The sequence below is a fragment of the Otolemur garnettii genome, unplaced genomic scaffold, assembly GCF_000181295.1.
Source record: "Otolemur garnettii isolate 467f Iridium unplaced genomic scaffold, OtoGar3 scaffold00058, whole genome shotgun sequence".
NCBI lineage: Eukaryota > Metazoa > Chordata > Mammalia > Primates > Galagidae > Otolemur > Otolemur garnettii.
This window is the reverse complement of record NW_003852453.1, coordinates 5,871,117-5,881,814: the sequence shown is the minus strand read 5'-3', so window position 1 is coordinate 5,881,814 and position 10,698 is coordinate 5,871,117. Positions and strand designations below refer to the sequence as shown.

The 10,698-nt window shown below is 36.4% G+C and overlaps 1 protein-coding gene across 4 annotated transcripts in view; it reads right to left on the bottom strand.

The window, feature by feature from the left end:
• The window catches only part of CHD9 (chromodomain helicase DNA binding protein 9), a 226,048-nt gene that overhangs the window by 159,243 nt on the left and 56,107 nt on the right, over positions 1–10,698 (bottom strand). For all 4 annotated transcript variants that reach the window (XM_023514745.1, XM_012806860.2, XM_012806861.2 and 1 more), the window contains exon 2: positions 8,602–10,213. In XM_023514745.1, coding sequence (XP_023370513.1) covers positions 8,602–10,053 — 1,452 coding nt within the window. In that variant the 5' untranslated portion in view covers positions 10,054–10,213. The remainder of the gene's footprint in view (positions 1–8,601; positions 10,214–10,698) is intronic.

The window sequence follows — 10,698 nt, the reverse complement described above, 5'->3', positions numbered from 1 at the left end:
AAAAAAAAAAAAAAGAAAAGAAACATTTCCCGAATTTAAAATCATTTCAGTCCACATACACTTCGGCAGCAGATAAAAATTGAAAAAATTGGAATGATAAAATCATTTCAATCCAATTATCCAACTAAAGAAAACTGGTCACTCATATTTAAGTATTCCAAAATAGCTTTGTATCCATGTCATAATAACAGGAGAAAGTCTGATGACTCTGTAGGTCCTAACACATTATTTTTCAATTTCAGATATGAATAATAAGTAAATGAGTAGCCATAAAGTATTTGGGAATGTACCTCATAAATAAAATTAAATACAAAAAAACATTTGTTGGACCTACTTCCAAGTTTGGCTTGAATCTCAAACACTTCACATACTGCACTAATCTACAGATTTCTCACCAACTGCTGGGTTTTCCCCACTCTAGGAATTTACTTCCCGTTCACCTCTCACCCTCAAGTATGTGTGCTAAAGGTCAAAAGCCTTAGAGCTACTGTTAACAACTCGAGTTTCTGTTACCCTGACCCCTGGCAAGCAGTACAGACTTTAACTCTCCACAATATAGTACATAGTTTAATAATTAAGATCATATTTCAGAACCAGCTAATATTCTATAATTTCCCAGTTAAAATAGAACCTTTTAATTTAGAAGATTTGACAGAAATGTCAAAACCAAAAACTAGTCCCCTTTAACTGAAAAAGCAAATAAATAAATTCCTAGACAGAATTTCTATTTTGTGTTTAGTTAGACAATTAAGAATTTTGAAACTTCTTATAAGCAATACCATGCCAAATAAAGATTGAAACAAATTCTGATAAATAGAGGGATGGTAACTTATAAAACATTTTAATTATTTAAGAGAAAATTTAAATATCACTCAGGTAGTTTTTCCTCTCCTTTCTGTCTAGGATATAAGTGGAATGACAAGTTTTTACACTGTGCACATTATCTGATGCTTTTTTGACTTAGGAAGAGTACCCCAAAAACCCCATACATGTATACGTGTATCTCTCAAAGAGTCTGGGGTCCTCTGACTTTGGTGGCTATGTGCACAGTGTACTGAATCCTTTGCTTTAGTTTTCCTCTCTTTCTATAATAACTTATACACAGAATTAACTGTTTCTGCTGAAGATGATTTCCAAATATTTAATGTGCTTCCTGTCAAGTCTTTCTTAATTGAGGGTCATTCCTGGAGGTATCAAAACTTTGAACATACAAGACCTCCCTATAAAAATCTAAGATTTGTCAGATCCATGCCTGCATCCTCCACACACACACACACACACACACAGATCTAAGATTTGTCAGATCCATGCCTGCATCCTCCACACACACACACACACACATCTAAGATTCGTCTTCACCTTTTCCTAACAGAGAATTCTATCACCCTCTTGGGAGCAGTGAGAAGCCATGTAATTGAAGTTTTTTATGCGTAATGAAACTCATTCCAACTATCTGGAAAATACACTGATCTGTAACAAATTTGCTGACAGTGTTGTACAGTGGAGGACTTATTTCTTTACCTTTCTTTTACTATTATAATTGCTATTCAGAAGCTAAACAGACAATAGGAACAATATGTACTATAACAAAACCTAAAATTACAACCAAAGAATCTTATGAGTTGAAATAACCTACCAATTTACTCTATTTTCCACCCACTATAGAAATCCCCTCTGTGACACATCTGAGCTATTCCATCGTTCTGTTTTCAGTGAAAGAGGTTTCAAACTTCTTCCTTATACCAAATGATAATATGCTTTTATGTGACTTCCACTTGTTACACTTAATGATGATCTCTAATGTCCTTCAAAAATTTAAAGAAAATTATTGGTTTACCTTTAGGGCATTTTTTGATACCATCTTATACGTGGTTTTATAAAGAGTGTCAGGACATTTCTGAAAGCATTATATTTTAGTTTTTTTGCCTGTTTTGTTTGAGTTTTTTCTCCCTCTGCTAATAAACAACTGTCAATATAGCCAGAAAACCTGAGAGGCATGGTCTTTTCCACTTAACAGTCCTAGCACAAATTTTTGCCTCAATCATTAGGGTAGATTTTTTCAATGGGAAAATCTGCATATATATGTGTACTTTTTTTTGGACAGAGGCTCACTCTTGCCCCCAGGCTTGAGTGGCCTGGACTCATCATAGCTCACAGCAACTTCAAACTCCTGGGCTCAGGCAATCCTCCTGCCTCAGCCTCCTGCTCAGACTACAGGTGCCTACCACAACGCCCAGCTGGCACTAAAAATTTTTGAAAATTGAAATGTTTTTTCTATTTTTAGTAGTTATGGGGGTCTCATCCTTATTTAGGCTGGTCTCAAACTCCTAAGCTCAAAGGATTCTCCTGCCTCAGCCTTCCAGACTGCTAAGATTATAGGCATGAGCTGCCACACCTGGCCATTATTGTTATATATTATAACGCATTGACATACCTTGAAGTAACATAAAAGTGGTTAAGACCACAGTTAATGGAGTCAAGCTGGGCTTGAATCCAGTATGGACACTTACTAGATGTGTGATGTGGAGTTTATTACTTAATTTCTTTGTACCTCACTTCTTCCTATGTAAATTAAAGGAAAAATCATACTCAAAAGAATTTCTATGATGGATCAATGTGTTAACAATATATGTTAAATATCTGGAACAGTGGCTGGCACAAAGTAAGTTTAGTTTTCCTCTCTACCTGTGATTTTTTATTACTATGTACCTACTTTAAATTTCTATTATGACAATATATGCAAGAAAATTATAAAGATATTTAAATCACCTTGATTTAGATTTTCCCAGATCTCAATTAAACTTTTATCCAGTACTTTAGCAATCTTATAATGGCAAACTATTCAGCCATTCAAAACTATTTTCAGAAAAACATTTAATGTCATGAAAAATATATGGAACATATTAATTGGAAGATTAAAAAAAATTTTTTTCCAAAAAGTATACACTATGTAATTTCAATTCTGATTTTTAAGAATGCAAAAATATATAAAGTGGGGGACAGGGGAGAGACAGACAATAGATCTCACTGGAAACTTATATAACAAAATGTCAACAGTGGCTATCTTTTGGTAATATTGCAAGTGACTTATTTTTTCATATTCATTTTGTACATAGTCCAAATTCTTATAACAGTCATCTTTTTTTTTTGCAGTTTTTGGCTGGGGCTGGGTTTCAACCTCCAGTATATAGGGCCAGCACCCTACTCCTTTGAGCCACAGGTGTCACCCTATAACACCCATCTTTAAAAAAATTTATGAGGAAAAGAAATCAATATCTTAAAATATGTCTTATGTGGGTTGCTTAAACCTGTCTTTAATTTTTTTTCTGCCATACCTAGTAATTTCTGAATGTCTTTAACTTTTTTTAAGTTTATAAGTAACATAAATTTCTCAACTTTCAGAAAAAAAGTGAAAAGTTCAAAGTAGTATAAATATCATAAGAGTACAAGGCCAACAAAGCATTATGTATAAACGTATACTAAAATCTATTTCCTTGGCAGGTGTCTGTAGTCCCAGCTACTCAAGAGGCTGAGATCATAGGATCGCTTGAGCCTAAAAGTTGGAGGTTACTGTGAGCTATGATGCTATGGCACTCTACCCCGGGTGACAGAGTGAGACTGTTACAAAAGGAAAAAAAAAGAAAAAGAAATAAAATTCTATTCCCTGTTTCGACTGCTAGTTCAGTCATCCCACATGATATGCACTGCTATAGAGCTGTTAACGCTAAATTAAATTTAAAAACATCGAGATCACATACTGCTCCATATGTTACTTTCACTTCACAGATAAGACAAAAACTACGACTGTGTTACAAAAACACAGAAAATATGTCATAAGAGAGCAATGAAGTTTAGACTTTTATCCTCTCAAAATTCCTTTGCTCCAGAAATTAAAGATGAAAAAACAAGCTAGCATTATTTTTATCTATGTTATGTTTTGTACATACTTAACATTTAGATACACCTGCTATAGCTTCTCACTTGTTCTCTTTTCTCTTCCTAAGATCAATAACCTTCTCCTGCCCCTGTCCCCTTTCCTCCATCGTCTGGCCTTTTCCCTCAGGTCTCTTCCTTCTGTGTCCTGGCTCTTCTCTCTCCTCTTTTTTAAGTGGTAAAATTCTAGAATCAAATCAGCAATATTCACTGTTAATGACACAGACTTCAGGATATTCTAAAATACTAGGAATGATATCTATAATCATCTGACTTTAGTTGGGATAAAAGAAAAAGGCTTAGAAATATTCTTTAAATATTCAACATTCTCACTGAAGTGTTCTAGAATTCTAAATAGAGTGTCATCCATAATTTTTTCAAACAGTAGATTTAAAGAGTATCTTGTTTTGGCTATAAGAAAATGTACCTCAGAACTATTTTGATAAACTTAAAATTATGCCTTACTTTTAAAAATCTATTAATTTCTATACATATGTAATTACGCAAATTTAGTATAAAATGAAATTACTACAATAAAGAGAATTGAAGAATTCTGAAAAGAATTTCTTCTCACAGAAGCTAGGTATCATAATAATATAAGAATTCCTTATTAAGGAAACATTTCAACCTTTTCACCGATGTAGTTAACCATAATCATCCAAAACATGCCAAAAATTACAAAAGCAAAAAAGTATATGCTTTGTCAAAATGTTATCAACTTCACTATCATTTGAATTTCAAACACTAGGAATATGTGACCTATAATTCAGTCACATATATTTAACAATATATGAACCTGATATATAATACATGATAATAATCCCCTGCTCTCTCTACCAATCCATCTTTTCTCTTCACCTCCACAATCAACAGATCTCAAATATCTCCCCCCCACTTTTTTTTTTGCAGTTTTTGGCTGGGGCTGGGTTTGAACCTGCCACCTTCGGCATATGGGGCCGGTGCCCTACTCCTTTGAGCCACAGGCGCCACCCTCAAATATCTCTTTTTACACTAAGTACTAATAAGAATCTTGAGAACAGAGTTTCAGTAAGTCAAAAAGTATTCCAAATGAAGTGCCCTTCATCAGTTTTGGACATGTAAAAAAACAAACAAGAAGTTAACAAATAAAATCAAACTCTGAAAGAAAAAGGTAAGTGATTTAAACTATATTAATTTATCACTCTAGGATGAAATAATTTATGAAAGGCTGCTTATGATGGGTTTGAAAAGAATTTCTCTCAGAGTGCTATCTATATGCTAGCATTAGAGGCTACTTTATTTGTATTTTCTTTCTTTCTTTTTTTTTTTGAGACAGAGTTTCACTTTGTCACTCTCAGTAGAGTGCCATGGACTTAACAGTTCACAGCAATCTCAAACTCTTAGGCTAAAGTGATTCTCCTGCCTCAGCCTCCTGAGTAGCTGGGTTTATAGGCACCCGCCACAATACCCAGCTATTTTACAGACAAGGTCTTGCTCTGGCTCAGATTGGTCTTGAACCTGTGAGCTCAGGCAATCCACCCGCCTCCACCTCCCAGAGTGCTAGGATTACAGGCGTGAGCCACCATGCAGGGCCTAAAGGCTACTGTAGTTATTTATAATTACTGTCTTTTCATTCTGAATCTATAAAAAGGAGTCCTTATTACTCTGTAAAGCCAGGGAAAGACACTTAGAAAAGCATGAATTAAAAAACAAATAACAAAAGAAACAAGAATTAAAAAGACAACAGGCCTTAGAAAAAGAAAATTTAAGGAAGGAATTATAAACTCTATGCCTCATAACCTCATTTATACACTGGACAAGTGACTGTCAAATTACTCAGAAACCTAAATGCAGAGTAGACAAATGAACCTCTAAGTTCAATCAGTAGTGTCCCAGGATCCTTGTAAGATACTTGATTCTCCTCCAGCAGAGGGAGCAAAATCATAATACTTAATTCATGCCACAAAAACAAAAGGAGGTGGAGGGTTTACAAGTGTCTTTTAAGAATTTCTCTATCTATCTAGACATTTTAAAAGATGGGCTGAAAATACTATTTGAAAGAAATAAAATCAACCCAGTGGAAAAGATAAAAGCTTTTGTCTTTTTCCAAATACCTCAAGGTTTTAAGATATGAAACTGGTCCCTAAATATTTAATTTTTTTTTTTGAGTCTCATTTTGTTGCCCTGGGTAGAGTGCCATGGCATCATAGCTCACAGCAACCTCAAACTTCTGAGCTCAAGCAATCCTCTTGCCTCCACCTCCCGAGTAAGTGGAACTATAGGTGCCTGCTACAATGGCCAACTAGCTAAATATTTAATTTCAAGAACCATGGTATTTTTTTTTTTTTTTTTTGAGACAGAGCCTCAAGCTGTCCCCCTGGGTAGAGTGCCGTGGCATTACAGCTCACGGCAACCTCCAACTCCTGGGCTCAAGCGAGTCTCCTGCCTCCGCCTCCCAAGTAGCTGGGACCACAGGCGCCCACCACAACACCTGGCTATTTTTTTGGTTGCAGCCGTCATTGTTGTTTGGCGGGTCCGGGCTGGGGATCCGAACCCGCCACCTTAGGTGTACGTGGCTGGAGCCTTAGCTGGTTGAGCTATAGGAGCCGAGCCGAACCATGGTATTTTTATTGTCCACTGAATCTCACAGGTAACCAAGGTATTGAAACATTTTATGAATCCTTAATTTAATGACAGAATTTTTAAAAACCATAAAATATTACATAAAATTCATTTTTTTTTTGAGACAGAGTCTCACTATGTTGCCCTCAGTAGAGTGCTATACCATCACAGCTCATAGCATCCTCAAACTCTTGGGCTTAATCAATTCTCTTGCCTCAGCCTCCCAAGGAGCTGGGACCACAGGCGCCCACCACAAAGCCCAGTTATTTTTTTGCTACAGTTGTCATTGTGTTTACAGAGCCTAAAATTCACCTTTTTATTATTAAATATGTTCATATGACAAATACTGTAGAAAACATGAGAAAGAGAAGCATAATTGTAGTACCTTAAAACAACCCATATCCTTCTGGTATTTTTTCATATGCATATTTTCATACTGCTATACAAAAGGATAATTTAAAAAAATGTATTACTTTCTTACTATATGCTAGGCATAGTTTTTAAATGTAACTTATTTCAAGTATTAAAGACGAAGAAAAAGAGACACACAGAAATTATACAATTAGCTCAAAGTCACATAGCTAGCTCCTAACAAGAGCCAAGATTCCAAACCAGGCAGTCTGGTATTAGAGCCTGTACTCTTAACCACTTTACTGTGATCTTAAGGTTGAATAATTTCTTTTCCTCATCATTAAGACATTCTCAGTGTTTGTCTTCAACATCTAATGCCTACAATGGTCTATCTATTATGCATATGACAATGAGCTTTGCTTTTCCAGTTGCTCCTTGTAAACACAGTAAGATAAATACTTCTGGGCATATTACTCTTGCTACATTTGGGTTTACTTTTATATTCTTTAATATACCACCAAACTGCTTTCTAAACGACTTGCATCAGTTATTAACAAAGCCATGGTAAGTACCAATTTCACCATAAATTTGCCAGCATTCACATTACAGTTTTTTTTCTGATAAAAAAGAAACCACACTCCAAATTAATCATTAAAGTTGCATGTTATCTTTGTTTAATCGTTTAATTTCCTTTTTTTGTGAATTTCGGCTTATAAGCTTTATCTAGTTATCAACTGAGATCTTAAAATTTTCTAACAAATTTATGTGAGTTTTTATAGGAATATTAACTCCATGTCCATCATATTTGCAATAAAATTTCCCAGTCTGTTTTTTTCCCTTTTAAAAATGATATGTTTTTGTTTATTTTTGATAAAATAACCTTCTGTTAAAGGTTATCATAATTTTTTTTTAAAGTGACAAAAGAGGTCTTGAAATCTTACAATTTTCTAAATATAGAGGTTATTGCTTTGAGCATATTAATGAAATCACCTTCTTTCATTTTTTGAGACAGAGCCTCAAGCTGTTGCCCTGGGTAGAGTGCTGTAGCATCACAACTCACAGCAACCTCCAACTCCTGGGCTCAAGCGATTCTCCTACCTCCGCCTCCCAAATAGCTGGGACTAAGGCACCTGACACAATGCTCAGCTATTGTTTGGCTGCAGCCATCATTGTTGTTTGGCAGGCCAGGTTGGATTTGAACCCGCCAGCTCAGGTGTATGTGGCTGGTGCCTTGCCGCTTGAGCCACAGGCACCAAGTCTAATGAATCACTTTCAATATAAGGCTTTTATTTTATTTTATTTTTTTGTAGAGACAGAGTCTCACTTTATCGCCTCAGTAGCGTACCATGGCGTTACACAGCTCACAGCAACCTCCAACTCCTGGGCTTAGGCGATTCTCCTGCCTCAGCCTCCTGAGTAGCTGGGACTACAGACGCCTGCCACAATGCCCAGCTATTTTTTTATTGCAGTTTGGCCAGGGCCAGGTTTGAACTGGCCCCCCTCTGTATATGGAGCTGGCACCCTACCCACTGAGCCATAGGCGTTGCCCCTAATATAAGGTTTTAAAGCAACATAAAACTGTATCAAAATATACATGTTCACCCAACAGAATTATCGAATTTGGTAAGTCTTGAGAATGTCTCAAATAAAATTAATTCAAAGAGTAACATCTCATCCTACTCCAAATCACCAAAACCAAAGCAAAGGGGTGCATACCTGTCGCTGTAAACACAGCCGACTTCTGTCATGCAAATGCTGATGATTAGAAAATGATGAATGCCAATTCCGAGCCTGACTTTGCAACTGAGTGTGAGTCATATCAGAAGGCCTTGTTACAAGATGAGAAGTAAACTGTCGATCAAGTTCATGATCTAAAACATGACTTGAATTATCATGTCCAAATGTTGACTCATCAAATTGGGGGAGAAGACCCTCCTGAAGGAGGTCCTCTGGGTCGAGTCCTGTAAACGGCTCAGTTTGAGATTCCACTTGAAGTAAATTCTCTTCTAAAGATGAAAAACCATTAGTTTCTACATGATCATTGAAATGGCCCATTTGAGTTCCTGAGTCAACAGGATCTGGGAAGTTCATGTGCACAGGAGATAATTTTGAATTGCTATAATTACCCTGAGGACGTGACGAATGCAACATTTGGAAATTATTTGAATTCAATGAAGTATTGGAGTTTAGGATATGCTGAGTGGATTCTTGCTTGACTCCTCTATGAGGTGAGAAGGAATTACTTACAGTAAAATCAGATAAAGTCTGATTTGTATAATTAGGTGCAGTAACTGCGGAGGACTGAAGGAGACTGTTTGGTGACATACGATTAAAACGACTACTAGAACAATAGAACTGCTGTGAATTATTGACAGGACAAGGAGTCATATTTGGGGAAGGTCCATTAAAACTTCCTTCTTGATGATTGCTACACTTGAGGAAGTGAACTGGAGGATTGGATGTTTGGGAAAATTGCTGCACTGAAAGAGATGGCTGTGAATTAGACGCATTAGTAATTTGCGGTGGGTGGTTGGCACTGACTCTGTGTGGACCAGAAACATTAACATCCATAAAATTTTTAGACTGACTAAGAGAATTTTGCCCTGGATTGAGATTATTTCTATTTTGTTGGGAGCGTAGTGAAGTACACTGTGTTTGTTGTTCACTGGCCTGAAACAAGGTAAAGTCATGGTGTGCCACAAAGCTTTTATTCTGATGCATAGAATGTGAATGTCCTTGTTGGTGAAAAGGAGATCCATTTTGATTTGAAATGCTAGTAGCTGTCTGGTGGCCCCACATTGGACTGCCATCTGCTACATCTGGAAACAAACCATTGGGTTGATTTTGAGGGTGGATCGGAGAACAATTAAACTGAGAGTGTGGAGATAACACATGTTCAGCTGGACTACCAAAAGATTGATTAACTTGATGAAATTTCATTGAATCAAATGGATTTAATTGTTCAAAATCAGTCATCTTCTGATGTGTTGGAGTACCCTGAACATGATTCAGTGAATCTATGTGCAAAGGTTCAAATTCTGCACCCAAGTTCAATTCATCAACTAGTGAAACAGGTCCTGGTTGTACGAATGCATCATCTGACAAACCTTCTAAGGTCTCACCAAAAAGATTGGCATCATCAAAAAAGTCCATCATTGGATCTGTCATCTTGAAAATTCAGTAACAATCTGAGCTGTTTACACCAAATAGAGTAGATTCAGCTTCTCTGCAGTAGATATTGTTAGATCATTCTGAAGGTCAACTATCCCCAAACAGGTCAATCTTCATTATTGCTCTAGATAGTGACATGTCACGAAGTGTCAGAATCCTAGGAAAATAAGAACAAAACAATTTAAACTTAATAAAGAGCATTCATTAAACTCTTATAAACAAAGTTTATATATGATTTAAAAACTATAACATAGGCTGGGCATGGTAGCTCACACCTATAACCCCAGTACTCTGGGAGGCTAAAGTGGGTGGATTGCCTGAACTCACAAATTCAAACCTTTATAAGCAAGACCCTGCCTCTTAAAAAACATCCAAGTGTTGTGGCAGATGCCTGCAGTCCCAGCTACTCAGGAGGCAAAGACTCACTTGAGCCCAAGAGTTGCAGGTTGCTGTGAGCTATGATGCCATGGCACTCTACCAAGGGCAACAAAGTGAGATTCTGTCTCAAAATGAAATATAAAAAAAAAAATAAAAATATAACATCTCAGAGTACAGTATTTTTTTGTAGAATAATATATTGCAAATAGCTCATTAATATGCCCTGCAAGGGAAAAAAAAGAGGCTCCTGTAGGGGACAAAAAC